We start from the raw sequence: 17,742 nt of genomic DNA, 5'->3' as shown, positions 1-17,742 counted from the left end.
TCTCAACTCCTGGACAACCCCTTTAATATGACAGCTGTATATATTGTGGTTTGTCTTCCAAGACGCCAAGTGTAATAGGAAAGAGGGAGACAGATCAACATGCAAACACATCTTTTCTATCAAATCTTTATGCAAAGATAAATTAGGGTTGTTTCTTTTTTACAATACACATTCATAGCAATAGACTTTAATGTTCATCAAAAAGTACAATACAGAAGGAACATGATAATAAAATCAACCATTCTCATTGCAAACAGTGTCAAACGTACAGAATATTTCTTCGTATAAATTGAAAGAGGAATTGTCCGTTTCTTCGGCTGCATGGTAATTGAAGATTTTCAACCAGCAAAATAAGCAAAGGCTTCTTTATTCTAAATGTAGCAAGACTCGGATTCCGGTTTACTTATGAATCAAACATGAGTATTACAAAAGTGTTCTTAAAATGTGCCTCAAGGGGGAGCCGTTAGTTCTTCTCGCTGAACAGAATACTGATGCTGCTGAGATAGCAAGTCATTCCAAGCTGATGCTTTAAAGTCTAGTGATCCAGAAAATACATTGTGATACATTTCTCTTGCATTGTGGTGATATAAGTCATTGTTTTGTTAAACTTCCATAGTGATATCGCTCCTCGGGGCTTTGGAAATCCACAGGGTAGACTGAGTTGGGCTGGTCTTTGAACGTTCTTTGCTAAAAGTCAGAAAAACAATACAAGAGATGAAATATTAGAGGGAGGATACTGAGGGAGGCAGGGGGCGCTAGAGACGAGTCACTGGAATACTGTCTCCATATTGTACCTTGGTCTGTGGGACTCAATGAAGGGCTTATTATAGAACAACTGGTGATGGTGAAGATGTCCATCTACCATGGAAGCGCTATAATAAACTACAAGAAAGAGTCTAAGTCTAAAACTTTCTTATTATTGTTATTATTATTATTATTATTATTATTATTATTATTATTATTATGCCCCCTTGTATTCTCCTTTATACAATGAAATACTAATAATAGATGTAGTCAGAAAGACACAGAAAGTTTACATTTATATGACAGATAGATAGACAGACAGACAGACAGACAGACAGACAGACAGATAGATAGATAGATAGATAGATAGATAGACAGATAGATAGGAGATAGATAGATAGATAGATAGATAGATAGATGATAGATAGATAGATAGATAGATAGATAGATAGATAGAAGATAGATAGATGATAGATAGATAGATAGATAGATAGATAGATAGATAGATAGATGATAGATAGGAGATGATAGATAGATAGATAGATAGATAGATAGATAGATAGATAGATAGATAGATAGATGAGAGATAGATAGATAGATAGATAGATAGATAGATAGGAGATAACAATATTACAAAATAAGCATATAGATGGACAATGTTGATGCGTGGAGGGTAGAAACATAGATTGGCAGAAAGATAGAGATATAAATGGCTGATTATTAGAGATGAGCGAACACTAAAATGTTCGAGGTTCGAAATTCGATTCGAACAGCCGCTCAATGTTCGTGTGTTCGAACGGGTTTCGAACCCCATTATAGTCTATGGGGAACAGATACTCGTTAAGGGGGAAACCCAAATCCGTGTCTGGAGGGTCACCAAGTCCACTATGACACCCCAGGAAATGATGCCAACACCTCTGGAATGACACTGGGACAGCAGGGGAAGCATGTCTGGGGGCATCTAACACACCAAAGACCCTCTATTACCCCAACATCACAGCCTAACAACTACACACTTTACACACTCAATACCACCTCTCTGACAGTAGGAAAACACCTTGAAACATGTGTATTTGGCACTTGCAGTGAGGAGAGCTTGTCATCAGCAGTGAATTTGGCCCTTGTAGTAAGTTGAGGTTGGCACCAACATTTGTTTTGAAAATCAGGGTGGATTGAGCCTCTAACCAGCAGAGTTTGGGCAAATTCATGGTGGAGGGAGCCTCTAAACACCCCAGTTTGGGCAAATTCATGGTGGAGGGAGCCTCTAAAACCCCCAGTTTGGACCAATTCATGGTGGAGGGAGCCTCTAAAACCCCAGTTTGGACCAATTCATGATGGAGGGAGCCTCTAAACAGCCCAGTTTGGGCAAATTCATGGTGGAGGGAGCCTCTAAAATCCCCAGTTTGGACCAATTCATGGTGGAGGGAGCCTCTAAACAGCCCAGTTTGGACCAATTCATGGTGGAGGGAGCCTCTAAAAACCCCAGTTTGGACCAATTCATGGTGGAGGGAGCCTCTAAACAGCCCAGTTTGGACCAATTCATGGTGGAGGGAGCCTCTAACCAGCAGAGTTGTGGGAAAACAGGGTGGAGGAAGCCTCTAACCAGCAGAGTTGGTGGAAATCAGGGTGGAGGGAGCCTCTAACCAGCAGAGTTGTGGGAAAGCAGGGTGGAGGGAGCCTCTAACCAGCAGAGTTGTGGGAAAGCAGGGTGGAGGGAGCCTCTAACCAGCAGAGTTGTGGGAAAGCAGGGTGGAGGGAGCCTCTAACCAGCAGAGTTGGGGGAAATCAGGGTGGAGGGAGCCTAGTATTAGCAGAATTGTGCAACGCTTATGGTGGATGAGTATGAGGATGCGGAGGAATTGGAGAGGTTGAGTACAGACATGGAGTTTCATGTTGGGGTGCTTTACACAGGTGGGCACAAAAATGAAGGCTCTATCCAGTGGTGGTTCATTTTTATCAAAGTGAGCCGGTCGGCACTCTCAGCTGACAGACGGGTGCGCTTGTCAGTGATGATGCCACCGGCTGCACTGAACACCCTCTCAGATAGGACGCTGGCGGCAGGACAGGACAGCACCTCCAAGGCATATAGGGCAAGTTCAAGCCACAGGTCCAACTTCGACACCCAATACGTGTAGGGCGCAGAGGGGTCAGAGAGGACAGGGCTGTGGTCGGAAAGGTATTCCCGCAACATGCGCCTATACTTCTCACGCCTGGTGACACTAGGACCCTCCGTGGCGGCACTTTGGCGAGGGGGTGCCATCAAGGTGTCCCAGACCTTAGACAGTGTGCCCCTCGTTTGTGTGGACCGGTGAGAACTTGGTTGCCTACTGGAGGAACTGCCCTCCCTGCCGCCAACGTCACATGCTGGAAACATCTCCATCATATTCTGCACCAATTGCCTGTGGCAAGCATTGATGCGATTGGCCCTCCCCTCTACCGGAATAAAAGACGAGATGTTGTTTTTATACCGGGGGTCAAGGATAGCAAAGATCCAGTACTGGTTGTCCTCCATGATTTTGACAATACGCTTGTCGGTTGTAAAGCACCCCAACATGAACTCAGCCATGTCTGCCACAGTGTTAGTTGGTATGACTCCTCTGGCCCCACCGGAAAGTTCAATCTCCATTTCCTCCTCATCCTCCATGTCTACCCATCCGCGCTGCAACAATGGGACGATTAGAAGTTGCCCGGAAGCCTCCTGTATCACCATCACATCATCGGACAACTCTTCTTCCTCCTCCTCCTCCTCCTCCATTAAACGCAGTGAAGCGGACAGATGTGTGGACCTACTCTCCAGCTGTGACGGATCGGATGCTATCCCTAACTCCTCTGTGTGATCTGAGTTATCCCTGATGTCAATCAGGGATTCTCTCAGAACACACAAGAGCGGGATTGTAAGGCTCACCATCGCATCCTCAGAGCTCACCCTCCTTGTGGACTCCTCAAAGACCCGTAGGATGTCACAAAGGTCTCTCATCCATGGCCACTCATGGATGTGAAACTGAGGCAGCTGACTTTGTGGCACCCTAGGGTTTTGTAGCTGGTATTCCATCAAAGGTCTCTGCTGCTCAACCACTCTATTCAACATCTGAAACGTTGAGTTCCAGCGTGTGGGGACGTCGCACAAAAGCCGGTGTTGTGGCACATGCAGGCGTTGCTGGAGAGATTTTAAGCTAGCAGCGGCTACTGTCGACTTGCGAAAGTGGGTGCACATGCGCCGCACTTTCACCAGTAGCTCTGGAACATTGGGGTAGCTCTTTAGGAAACGTTGCACCACTAGGTTGAAGACGTGGGCCAGGCATGGAACATGTTGGAGTCCGGCAAGCTCCAGAGCTGCTACCAGGTTCCGGCCGTTATCACAAACGACCATGCCTGGGCCCAGGTGCAGCGGCTCAAACCATATTGCCGTCTCATCGAGGAGGGCATCCCTCACCTCGGAGGCAGTGTGCTGTTGTCCCCCAAGCTGATCAGCTTCAGCACAGCCTGCTGACGTCTACCAACGCCAGTGCTGCAACGTTTCCAACTCGTAGCTGGGGTCAATCTAACAGCGGAGGAGGAGGCGGTGGCGGAGGAGGAGGCGGTGGCGGAGGAGGAGGCGGTAGAGGAGGAGGAGGAGGGGGGTGTTCTTCTCGTGTCCCTGCCAGGAATGTTAGGCGGGGAGACGAGGTACACCGGGCCAGTTTGGGAAGCAGTCCCAGCCTCAACTACATTCACCCAGTGTGCCGTCAGTGAAATGTAGCATCCCTGTCCGCATGCACTTGTCCACGCGTCGGTGGTCAAGTGGACCTTTGTGCAAAGCGCGGAACTAAGGGCCCGCCTGATGTTGAGTGACACGTGCTGGTGCAAGGCGGGGACGGCACACCGGGAGAAGTAGTGACGGCTAGGGACGGCATAGCGAGGTGCCGCAGTTGCCATCAGGTCCAGGAAGGCGGGAGTTTCAACAAGCCGGAACGCCAACATCTCCTGGGCCAGCAGTTTAGCGATGTTGGCGTTCAAGGCTTGCGCGTGTGGGTGGTTAGCAGTGTATTTCTGCCGCCGCTCCAATGTCTGAGAGATGGTGGGTTGTTGTAAAGAAGCGCCTGATGGTGCCTTTGATGGTGCAGGAGAAGGAGATAAGACAGGAACAGGGGAGGATGAGGGAGAAGTCAACAAAGTGGCGGAGGCAGATGAAGTGGTGTCCTGGCTCGTCCTCTGGAGTGCATCGCCAGTACAGTCAGCAGTGGCAGTGGCAGAGGCAAAGGCAGTGGCAGAGGCAGTGGCAGTGGCGTGAACGGCAGGCGGCCTTTGTCCTGTCGTTGCTGCCTGCCACTGATTCCAGTGCTTGGATTCCAAATGATGGCGCATTGAAGTGGTGGACAGGTTGCTCTTCTCAGAGCCCCTAATCAATTTCGAGAGGCAAATTGTGCAGACAACACTATATCTGTCCTCGGCGCATTCCTTGAAAAAACTCCACACCTTCGAGAAACGTGCCCTCGAGGTGGGAGTTTTTCGGGGCTGGGTACGAACTGGAACATCTTGGGAGATTCCGGGTGTGGCCTGGCTTCGCCTAAGCTGCTGACCTCTGCCTCTGCCTCTAGCTACCCTTTTTGGTGCTGCACCTGCCTCAACATCCACACTACTTTCCCCGCTTGACATCCCCCCTGTCCAGGTCGGGTCAGTGTCCTCATCATCCACCACTTCCTCTTCCAACTCCTGTCTCATCTCCTCCTCCCGCACAATGCGCCGGTCAACTGGATGCCCTGACGGCAACTGCGTCACATCATCGTCGATGAGGGTGGGTTGCTGGTCATCCACCACCAAATCGAACGGAGATGGAGGAGACTCTAGTGTTTGAGCATCTGGACACAGATGCTCCTCTGTTAGGTTCGTGGAATCGTGACGTGGAGAGGCAGGTTGAGGAACAATGAAAGGAGCGGAGAACAGCTCTGGGGAGCAGGGACAGTTGGGGTTATTGTTCTGTGAAGCTTGGGAATTTTGGGAGGAAGGAGGACAAGACTGTTGGGTAATAGGAGGAGAGGAGGCAGAGTCTGACTGGCTGCTGGACAATGTGCTGTAAGCGTTCTCTGACAGCCATTGCAAGACCTGTTCCTGGTTCTCGGGCCTACTAAGGTTTGTACCCTGCAGTTTAGTTAATGTGGCAAGCAACCCTGGCACTGTGGAGTGGCGCAATGCTTGCTGCCCCACAGGAGTAGGCACGGGACGCCCTGTGGCTTCACTGCTACCTTGCTCCCCAGAACCATTCCCCCGACCTCGCCCACGGCCTCGTCCACGTCCCTTTCCGGGAGCCTTGCGCATTTTTAATTCCCAGTTAGAAATTGGCACTATATACCAGTAGCAAAAATTGTGGGTGCACGTAACCCCAATATATTCTTTGAATTACCAGTCAGAAACTGGCACTATATACCAGTAGCAAGAAATGAGGGTATTTGTAACCCCAATATATTCTTTGAATTCCCAGTCAGACAATGGCACTGTATACCAGTAGTAAGAAATGAGGGTATTTATAACCTCAATATATTCTTTGAATTACCAGTCAGAAACTGGCACTATATGGCAGTAGAAAAAATAGTGGGTGTATATAGCCCCAATTCTATTGCTAGGGGACTTGCAGGGTATTTCTGAGGTGAAGGTGGGGGGGCACACCGTTGGAACGGGGATTTGGGGTGTATATATGGGGTATACGGGAATACACTGTCAGTGTGTTCCATTCAGGATCCTGGGAAAGCTGGGTTGCGGCGATTGAGCCCGTCAGTGCCACGTTACACTGACAAGCTTCTCCCTGGAATTGAAGTTATATGTAAGCCCAATATATTCTTTGAATTCCCAGTCAGACAATGGCACTATATGGCAGTAGCAAAAATAGTGGGTGTATATAGCCCCAATTCTATTGCTAGGGGACTTGCAGGGTATTTCGGGGGTGAAGGTGGGGGGCACACCGTTGGAACGGGTATCGGGGGTATATATCGGGTATACGGGAATACACTGACAGTGTATTCCATTCAGGATCTGCGGAAAGCTGGGTTGCGGCGATTGAGCCCGTCAGTGCCACGTTACACTGACAAGCTTCTCCCTGGAATTTAGCTCTTACAAGAGCTGTTGGTTGTCTTCTCCTTCCTATCCTAGCCTGTCCCTGCCTACCCAGAATCTAACCCCTAGCTAACTGGACGGAAACCTCCGTCCCCGGTGAATTGCAAGCTCAGAATGACGCGAACCTGGGCGGCGCTGTTCTTTTAAATTAGAGGTCACATGTTTTCGGCAGCCAATGGGTTTTGCCTACTTTTTTCAACGTCACCGGTGTCGTAGTTCCTGTCCCACCTACCCTGCGCTGTTATTGGAGCAAAAAAGGCGCCAGGGAAGGTGGGAGGGGAATCGAGTAATGGCGCACTTTACCACGCGGTGTTCGATTCGATTCGAACATGCCGAACAGCCTAATATCCGATCGAACATGAGTTCTATAGAACACTGTTCGCTCATCTCTACTGATTATATACATGTAAAATAGAAAGATATGTAGTTAATGTAGGATAGAAGATAGATAGATAGATAGATAGATAGATAGATAGATAGATGATAGATAGATGATAGATAGATAGATAGATAGATAGATAGATAGATAGATAGATAGATAGGAGATAGATAGATAGATAGATAGATAGATAGATAGATGATAGATAGGAGATAGATAGATAGATAGATAGATAGATAGATAGATAGATAGATAGATAGATAGGAGATAGATAGATAGATAGATAGATAGATAGATAGGTGATAGATAGATAGATAGATAGATAGATAGATAGATAGGAGATAGATAGATAGATAGATAGATAGATAGATAGATAGATAGATAATAGATAGATAGGAGATAGATATATGATAGATAGGAGATAGATAGATAGATAGATAGATAGATAGATAGATAGATAGATAGATAGATAGATAGATAGGAGATAGATAGATAGATAGATAGATAGATAGATAGATAGATAGATGAGATAGATAGATAGATAGATAGATAGATAGATAGATAGATAGATAGATAGATAGGAGATAGATAGATGATAGATAGATAGATAAATAGATAGATGATAGATAGGAGATAGATAGATAGATAGATAGATAGATAGATAGATAGATAGATAGATAGATAGGAGATAGATAGATAGATAGATAGATAGATAGATAGATAGGAGATAGATAGATAGATAGATAGATAGATAGATAGATAGATAGGAGATAGATAGATAGATAGATAGATAGATAGATAGATAGGAGATAGATAGATAGATAGATAGATAGATAGATAGGAGATAGATCAATAGATAGATGATAGATAGATAGATAGATAGATAGATAGATAGATAGATAGATAGGAGATATATAGATAGATAGATAGATATGAGATAGATAGATAGATAGATAGATATGAGATAGATAGATAGATAGATAGATAGATAGATAGATAGATATGAGATAGATAGATAGATAGATAGATAGATAGATAGATAGATAGATAGATTTTTTCCACCCAGCCTTGCAGCCAGAGTAAACCCTCCTCACTACACCCCCTATATATTTTTATTTCTCTCCTGATTATATTATAGATTAATCGTTAAGCTGAGGTTTAATTAAACTATCATCTAGAATACGCGGATTCCATCCTAACAAGTCTCCGTTGCAGACCCCCCCCCACCCCCACTCTCATGGTCACAGGACGGGGAATTGATTTACAGAGAGCAAGCAAAACGTGTGAAGCGACACTTTGTACCTTTTATGTAGCATTTGGAAACAGCAGGTCCCGAACGCCACCAGTATCAGCAGCAGCAGCGGTATGGTGGGGATAATAACATAGATTAGGTTTGGCATAATTCCTAGAAGATGAAGGGAAAGGAAAAAAAAAAGAAAAAGCAGAAACAGAAAATTATTAGCAATGCTCCTTCCCACCGAATTGTTGCACGCCGCAGTTTGCTGCAAGTATCTAATGTTCCCTGCTTAAACAGCGATCTAATTCTATTTATTACACCCGCCCGTATAAGTATTGATAATTAATAAATGATCAGAGCCTTAATTACTGCCCGCAGATAGCGCACACGCTGCTGGTTTTCTTCAGCCTGACAACTATATTATGGGAATATTTACTGCATGCTGCTGCTCTTATTGGAAAATGAAGTAAGCATTTCGCCCACACAAATGAATTTTAGCTGAGCTGTTTCGAGTTAATGGAAACAAATCACCTGTTTCAGCCACAGATACATGAGACGAGTCCTCTGGCTTGCCTGTAGCGAGAGTTATATCTGTTGTCACAGGAGACTGCGGGTCTGGAAGAGAGAATAAAAAAACATGATTAGTCGTCGTCTTATTGAGTTATCAAAACTAGGCCCTAGAAAGCGTAATCCTCTGTTTTACACAGATTTATCTCAATAATGAGAATCACCGCAGGTCATTCTCCATGTACAATTGATCGACTTGATACATAGTGTTTCCTTCCGTTCCTTGACTCTTGATTCAACGTATCCTGACGGGTGATGATCAGCTTTTAAAAAACACATGATTTTGCACAAAATCTATTTTGTAGGTATCGACATGTGGCCACCTAGTGGTTGTGTTGCAAATTGACAAGTGTTGAATTTATTCCATGAGAAATTAGTCCTTAAAGGGGTTGTCCCATCACAAGGATCCTATCTATACTGCTTGTTAATGTGAATGTAAGACTTTTCCTAAATACATTGCTTCAGCAAAACTGCTTTGTTTGTCCACTATCTTACTTTAGTCATTTTTTTTGACACATCCCTTGACTTATCTGGTCATAAGTCAAGTGATGTATCGGCCTGCTCTCAGGGGGGAGGGAGGAGGGGCTAAGTGCACGGGAGCGAGCCCGGGGGGGGGGGGGGGGGGTTAGTTTACCCTTTGGGGGGAAGGGGCCGCCAATACAGACCCGGCATCCGCTGTAATAGAGAGGCGGATGCCAGGGACGGTTAGACACCGGCACAGATGCCTGCAACATCGCTGCTGGCTTCATGCAGGGCAGGAGCATAGCGATGTCGCAGGCATCTGTGCCGGCGTCTAACCGTCCCCGGCATCCGCCTCTCTATTACAGCGGATGCCGGGTCTGTATTCACATATGCAAAGCCAGCGGCGAGATGCAACTGGCCCTGCGTGCACGTTCATAGATGGTGAGACCAGTCTAGCCCTCACAATGCGAATACAGACCCGGCATCCGCTGTAATAGAGAGAGGCGGATGCCGGGTCTGTATTCGCATTGTGAAGGCTAGACTGGTCTCACCATCTATGAACGTGCACGCAGGGCCAGTTGCATCTCGCCGCTGGCTTTGCATATGTAACCCCACCCACCAATGATGCAACAAAGCAGGAAGACAGAAGATTTTACAGCAACGAAGACTGGTGAGTATGCGATGTGGGAATACCCCTTTAAAGGGGACCTTCACCATCTCAACCAATTCTAGTTCTTAGTCTCTGTGAATAGGCGCTACTCAAATTATTTCAGCTCAGTTGGAATTTTCTTTCTATTCCCCTGATTAGTTCAGGCAGTTTTGGTGCCTGATGTGCTATTTAAGTCCTGAAATATAAGAAGGGCGGTGTCAGGCAGGGGGCGGGATTCAGAGATCCAATCAGAGGCAGCCAGTGTCAGAGCTCAGAATCACGCCCACTACATACTCCTACCTGACCCTGCCCTCCTGACAGTACAGAGAATCAATAATATATCAGGCACCAAAACTAACGGCATCGCTTGCTCAGGAACGGTGGTGGCTAGAGAGAAAATTCAAATTGCACCAGAATCAATGGAGTTGAAACTATTAAGTGACGCTGGAGTTGGTGGAGGTGGAGAAAGGACCTCTTTAAAGTGGTTTTCAGGGACTTACATCGTGATGACCTACCTATAGGTGGGGGTCAAACACAAGGAGCATCTGTCTATCACCTGTTTGAAAAAAGTCACAGTGCTCACAAGTGTTCAGGCCTCTTCTATGTGTCATCAGTCACATGGTGAAGCCTCAGTTTAGTCCTATTCAAGCAATCCTTCTCCATTCCAATCCTTGTCAGCCAGGGTTTAAAAGTCAGTACCACGAGCCACACCCTACCTGAGCAAAAGTTCCTAGCTTGTCTAGTTATGTGGTATAGTGTCTGTTCCTGATCAATGATTCCCCGTACCAGACAGAGTCAAACAAAAAACCTAACCTCACTTTCCTGATCAGCTATAACACTGCTAGGACTACTTGTTGCTGACCAGCTTAGTCCTGAACTCTAGCTCGCTACTTGTCCTGAACACTGTCTTGTCTATTGACTGAATACCCGTTGTTGACTCTTGACTGTTGCTGATTTCAGTACCTCTGCTGCCTGTCCTGACCTGTGGCTGGTTACTGACCCACTAGGCACGTGCACGTCAACTTCAGCCTATACCTGACCACCCTCTTGCTTACCCCCTGGTGCTTCACATTGGCATCCGCTGATCTGTTCTATCAATTGCCAGTAATATTTATTGATTTGTTATGGGATGATAAAAAAAAGAATACTTACCAATGACAAACCATGTGCATGCAATGAAAATAAAGTCTGTGAAGCAATGATGGTACATGTCATGTACTAATGATGACGAACTCTCGTCTCCTCTGGTGGGACCAAGGAACTCTAGTCCAATGACGGTCTTGGATTTAGATTATTTCTCTTATATGAGAGCGCTATATATGCTGTTTACCTTCAATAACAAGTTGTTTACTGGGAAAAGGGTCATTTTTAGAGATGAGCGAGTACTATTCGAAACGGCCGTTTTGAATAGCACGCACCCATAGGAATGAATGGAAGAAGCCAGCACGCAGACTTTTCCAGCGGCCAGCCGCTGAACCCCCTGCGTCCATTCATTCCTATGGGTGCATGCTATTCGAAACGGGAGTACTCGCTCATCTCTAGTCATTTTTAAGATTTATACGATGCTCTAATAGAGACCTACACTATGACTACCGGATTGATCCTAATTAGAGATGAGCGAACAGTAAAATGTTCGAGGTTCGATATTCGTTTCGAGTAGCCTCTTAATATTCGACTACTCGAATCGAATATCGAACTCTATTATAGTCTATGGGGGAAAATGCTCGTTTCAGGGGTAGACAACGTTCGATCAAATTATACTTACCAAGTCCACGAGTGAGGGTCGGGCTGGATCCTCCGAGAAGTCTTCTCCGTGCAGCGTTCCCGCGGCGTCTTCCGGCTCTTCATTCACTCTGCCAGGCATCGGGCCTGGGCAGAGCCGACTGCTCATGCCCGCACTACAAGCGGACAGTCGGCTCTGCCCAGGCCCGATGCCTGACAGAGTGAATGAAGAGCCGGAAGACGCCGTGGGGAAGCTGCACGGAGAAGACTTCTAAAGGTAGGAGAAGAACCAGCGTTGATTGGCCGACTGTATAGCATTCTGCCAATCAACGCTGGTTCTGCATCAAACTTTTACATTCGAATAGTGAGTGGTACTCAATCGAGTATGAGTATTTTGAATACCGTAGTATTCAATCGGATACCTACTCGATCGAATACTACTCGCTCATCTCTAATCCTAATGCTTTATATAAAAAGGCTCAGGGAGCCAATAAGCACCATCACATATATTATGGTAGAATGGCCACAAGGGCTCAAACATCATATATTTTATTTGCTTGCCTCCAATTGACACCTAAAGCGCTGGTAATGGGACATGTTCTCAAACTTTAAAAGAAACTTTAACATTACTTTTTAACACACATGAAGTTTCTTGTGCTTTGCACCGTATAAAACCAATCTATAAAGATGTGTCCTTTCTTAATTTACCAATTGGCGCAACATATCCCAAAATAAGTGGAGAAAGACAGCCATCTTTCATGTAAAATGTGTTATTTTGCGATACTCTGTCAGGAGTTGCTCATACACTGTCTCCGTGAGGCCACCTTGTGGTTATAATTTGTCCTGCAGTCCGTCAAGGGCTTTTCTAGCGTTGTTTAATAATTTACTGAATTTGCATGATCAGACATTGGAGTTCTTCATGAACATACATTTATATTCAGAATGTCGGTCTATTCTACTTATCCAATCTACATGTCTAGATTGTATTTTTTACATTTCCGCTCTCCTGATCCTCACTATATAAACAAGCTGTAAAAAAATAAAAATAAAAAAAATCTGAATTCACCGTCACATTACACCAAGCCTGGAAATGAAATTACAACAAACCAGAAGGGAACATTTCCAAACCATGCGCCATTATTATCCTCTATGAGATTACTTCTCCATCTTTATATTCGGCCATAAATATGTCCATAATAATTGAGTTATCCTCTCGCCTGGTGAATCACTGGATACTTGCTGTATAACTGGAAGGCTTTTCGTCTCTTACCATAATCTGGCTCTGCTCTGTCTCCTAATTCTTTCTCTAGGATATTTTCTGTTAAAGAAAAGAAAATCGCCCAAGAGGTGCAGAACTCAGTTAGAGCCATGTAACAAGTACTCATTTCTCTTAGACTTGCTGTGCCATGCCAAATAAATTGGATTAAAATGAGCATGCTAAGACGGCCAATAGCCCCCCCATGCAGGGACCGAGCTTGGTGCTGCAGGCATTAGGGTCCTATTAGTGGATTGGTGAAATGTGCAATAGTCCCAGTTTATTCATGGCTATAAACAATTTTATTTCTTTTTTTTATAGGTTTTTTTTTTTTTTTTTTTGTTACATTTAAAGGGATTCTATCACTAGAATACCCCTTTAAACTCAACACACATAGGAATAGCCTTAAGAAAGGTTATTCTACTCTTTCCTTTATTATTCTGAGCCTTAGAAATATCTTCTTTCTTCCTTATGTAAGGGCGGGTCAGTGCTGCACCTCCGATGAGGCAACCTGAAGCGACCGCTTCAGGCGACGCTATGCCAGAGCTCCGGGAAGGCGTCCTGGACTGGCTTAGCGTCACCGTCACCGAGCGGTGGATTGGGGAGGCCCTGTGGACGCAGCGCTGCTCCAGCGGCCTCCCCTCACGCTCAGGCAGAGAGCAGGTCCTCTCCCTGCCTGCTCTCTGCCTGCTAACACCGCTCCACCACGCCCCCTTCGCTCCGCCCCGCCCCCTTCACTCCGCCCTGCCCCCTCCACTCTGCCGCCTCCTCCCGGGGGGGTGGGCGGCAAAAAAGTTAGGTTCACCCCTGGGGCGGGTTCACACCTCCTCCCGGTCTCTGCTTTGTGGGTTTTCGTCTTCTGCCGGAGAAACTGGACAGGAGACGGAAACCCGGTAGCCAGTGTCCGCCTGTGAGCATCTTGTACCTCTCCGCGGCGAAATAGTTTTTTTAACCGGACGCAAAGTCCGGTCAAATAAACGGATTTCGCCGCGGAGAGGCAGAAGACGCTCACAGGCCAACACTTTGTAAGCCCATTCAAGTGAATGGGTTTGAAAACTTACTGCCGTTTTCTGTCTCCTGTCCAGTTTCTCGGGCAGAAGACAGAAACCTGCAAAGCGGAGACCAGACGCAGGTGTGAACCTGCCCTAAATGAGTTTTCTAACAGACTGGGGACATCCCCAGTGCTGCTTGAAAACTTTCCACCGACGGCCTCTGTCTTATTCTCCGCCTCCTAACTATTCTCTCGTGTTCCTCTTCCCTTCTTCAAAAAGCGCTGACTGCGCATGTCCTTCGGCCATTTTTCCTGTGGCTGAATGATTGAGGCCACAGGAAAATGGCCAACTGCGCATGTCCATCGGACATTTTTCCTATGGCCGAGCGGGAGAGGCCACAGGAAAATGGCCGACGGACATGCACAGTGGCATTTTTTGAAGAAGAAAGGAGGAGCGCGATAAAAGAGGCAGAAAAGAAGACAAAGGCGTTGCTGGAGAGTTTTCAAGCAGCACTGGAGACGCCCTCAGTGCTGCGAGAAAACTCATTTGCATAAGGAAGAAAGTAGATACTTCTAAGGAACGGCAGCGCAGATAAAAATAATAAACGTAAGAGAAGAATAGACTTTTTTAAGGCTATTCCTAGGTGTATTTGGTTTAAAAAAGGGTTTCTAATGATAGAATTCCTTTGATTGAATTTTTTTTTGGTAAACATTAGAGGATTAAGTACTGCTATAGGGATACTTCACTATAGATATTGGAATTATTACATCTTTTCTAGACACTTTTGAAAACTGTTGGGCACAAAAATTTTCTAAAATGTATAGATGGCCAAACAGCCAGGAATAAGGACAACTAAGGATATAATAAGGATGAAACCAACACACTGTATAAAGAACTCCTTCCCCAAATACCCCAAACTATACTATCCAACTAGAGATGAGTGAACCATTTTCAATCGAACCAGATTTCACCTATATTTTCCAAAAGTTTCTGGCTCGACCCAAACCTGAAACTTTTTGGGTTCGTCACCCACCATTCACTATTATACTTTGGGATCTCTTCAAACCACAAAATGTAATAAAGTAGAGGCCTAGGAGAGGCGAGGTGGTCCCTCAGCATCCTCTTATAGCCTCCTGGATGAGGTCACATGCCCTAAGGGGACTACTGATCCCAGTGATTGGGCACAGTGGCGGAACTACCGCAGAGGCAGCGGAGGCAGCTGCCACAGGGCCCGGGCCATTAGGGGGCCCAGTGACAGCCACTACCACTGCGTTTTTTTTTCTTTTAATAGGCCGTTACGGGCCCTATTTACTTGCCGATCCTGGCTTGGCCGGGATCGGTAAGTGACACCGCGGGCCCCACAAATTTGCAGACCCCCGAGTATAATGATCGGTAAGCGAACGTAACAAACACTGTTACTTACCTCTCCACGATCCTGCCAGGCCTCCTTCCTAGTTGTCTGACATCTCTGACGTCACATGAACCCGGCCTGCTTCCCGGGTCATGTGACGTCCGACGTCATAGAAGAAGGACAGCAGCGGAGAAGACAGCGTAGGAGCCGGGGGACAGGTAAGAAACAGTAATTTTTTATGTTTTTATTCCCCTGGGTCTCTGATTATTATACTCTGGGGTTTGAAAAGACCCCAGAGTATAATAATTGTTTATGGGTGTCCACTATGGGGTATAATACTGTGTGCAGGGGACACTATGGGGTATAATACTGTGTGCAGGGGACACTATGGGGGATAATACTGTATGCAGAGGCTACTATGGGGGATAATACTGTGTGCAGGGGACACTATGGGGTATAATACTGTGTGCAGGGGACACTATGGGGGATAATACTGTGTGCAGGGGCCACTATGGGGGATAATACTGTGTGCAGGGGCCACTATGGGGGATAATACTGTGTGCAGGGGACACTATGGGGTATAATACTGTGTGCAGGGGACACTATGAGGGATAATACTGTGTGCAGGGGCCACTATGGGGGATAATACTGTGCACAGGGGCCACTATGGGACATAATACTGTGTGCAGGGGCCACTATGGGGGATAATACTGTGTGCAGGGGACACTATGGGGTATAATACTGTGTGCAGGGGACACTATGGGGGATAATACTGTGTGCAGGGGCCACTATGGGGGATAATACTGTGTGCAGGGGCCACTATGGGGGATAATACTGTGTGCAGGGGACACTATGGGGTATAATACTGTGTGCAGGGGACACTATGAGGGATAATACTGTGTGCAGGGGCCACTATGGGGGATAATACTGTGCACAGGGGCCACTATGGGACATAATACTGTGTGCAGGGGCCACTATGGGGCATAATACTGTGTGCTGGGGCCACTATGGGGCATAATACTGTGTGCAGGGCTTACTAAGGGACATAATAGAATGCAGAGGAGGGGGTCGGTCGAGGTCTTCGGCATCGGTGTCAGTTGGGGGGGGGGGGCATGTCAAAAGTTCGCCACGGGGCCCCGCCATTCCTAGTTACGCCACTGATTGAGCCTCAAGGATCATGTCAGGCATGCCAACATGGTGGTGCTTTGGCATAAGTGTCATGGTGTTGGTGTACCCTATGTTAACCCTGAGACCCAATTGCAGGTCTCAATGTTCTTGAAGCTCAAGACATCACTCAGAAGCTCAAAAGAAAATGCCAAGGGAGAGCCGAACTCTGCCAAGGAGCTTAGGAGAGGTGAGGCAAGATGCATATAGATGTTTGTTATGTTGACCTACCTCCTCGGGCCTCTACTTATTATACTCTGGGGTCTGAAGAGTATAATAATATCACTTCCAGTTTGTGATGGGAACAAAACAGGTGTTTGCAAAGGATGGCTACCATACCATTCTGCAGTGATATGCCATTCCATCTTAGTGGGTCCATCATTTGGTTTCCAACAGAACAACGACCACACACCACCAGGCTATGCTAGGGGTATTTGACCAAGAAGGAGAGCGCTCCATCAGATGACATGGCCTCCAATTTGGGATTAACTGGACAACGTAGTGAAAGAAAAGCAGCCAACAAGTGCTCGACACCACTTAGAACTCCTTAAAAACTGTTTGAAAACCATTCCAGATGACTAGATCATGAAGAAAGAGAGAGAGAATGTCAAAAGTGTGTAAAACTGACTTGAAATCAATAGGGTGCTCCTTTAAAGAATCTAACATATAAAACATACTCTGACTTGTAGAACACTTTTTCATAATATGTAATTCCACATGTATCCCTGTCCTTCCTAGGCCAGTCCATCAATTTCCCAACTGGTAAAGTTGTATAAGAATTTTTCAGAAGCTCCATGGGTCAAAATCTACACAAGCCAAGAACTGGTGTAGATTTCAGATATAACTATAGACTAAGAGTAAATTTGTTGTGTCGCCCATGCCTTGACCCCTATTGGACTCTACCTTGCCCTGACCACTGTAGAGTAGAGCACAGAAGGAAACCATATGGCACATCTTTGGCGCCATACGGGGCAGTGCACCGCATATAGGCCAGAGAAGCGATGTAGATGGATTAGTAAATTCCCCCATATGTGGTAGTGGTCTCCGCCATCAGTACTGAGAGTCACTCGATTGCGGTGATGGATTGTGACCGTTGATGGACCAAAATGGCACATGAAACATTGCCATATATT

At 46.1% G+C, this 17,742-nt stretch overlaps 1 protein-coding gene across 2 annotated transcripts in view; it reads right to left on the bottom strand.

Annotated features, from left to right (window-relative positions):
- Window positions 1–263: 263 nt before the first annotated feature.
- The window catches only part of CHODL (chondrolectin), an 80,394-nt gene continuing 62,915 nt past the window's right edge, over window positions 264–17,742 (bottom strand). Inside the window, exons 4-7 of one of the 2 annotated variants that reach the window (XM_075263501.1) lie at window positions 13,118–13,165; window positions 8,979–9,062; window positions 8,513–8,615; window positions 264–687 (exon numbers count right to left, since the gene is read on the bottom strand). In XM_075263501.1, coding sequence (XP_075119602.1) covers window positions 603–687; window positions 8,513–8,615; window positions 8,979–9,062; window positions 13,118–13,165 — 320 coding nt within the window. In that variant the 3' untranslated portion in view covers window positions 264–602. The remainder of the gene's footprint in view (window positions 688–8,512; window positions 8,616–8,978; window positions 9,063–13,117; window positions 13,166–17,742) is intronic. The other variant, XM_075263500.1, reaches the window with a different exon arrangement.

Source organism: Leptodactylus fuscus, chromosome 2 (assembly GCF_031893055.1).
Source record: "Leptodactylus fuscus isolate aLepFus1 chromosome 2, aLepFus1.hap2, whole genome shotgun sequence".
Lineage (NCBI taxonomy): Eukaryota > Metazoa > Chordata > Amphibia > Anura > Leptodactylidae > Leptodactylus > Leptodactylus fuscus.
This window is presented reverse-complemented; position numbering and strand designations above follow the sequence as displayed.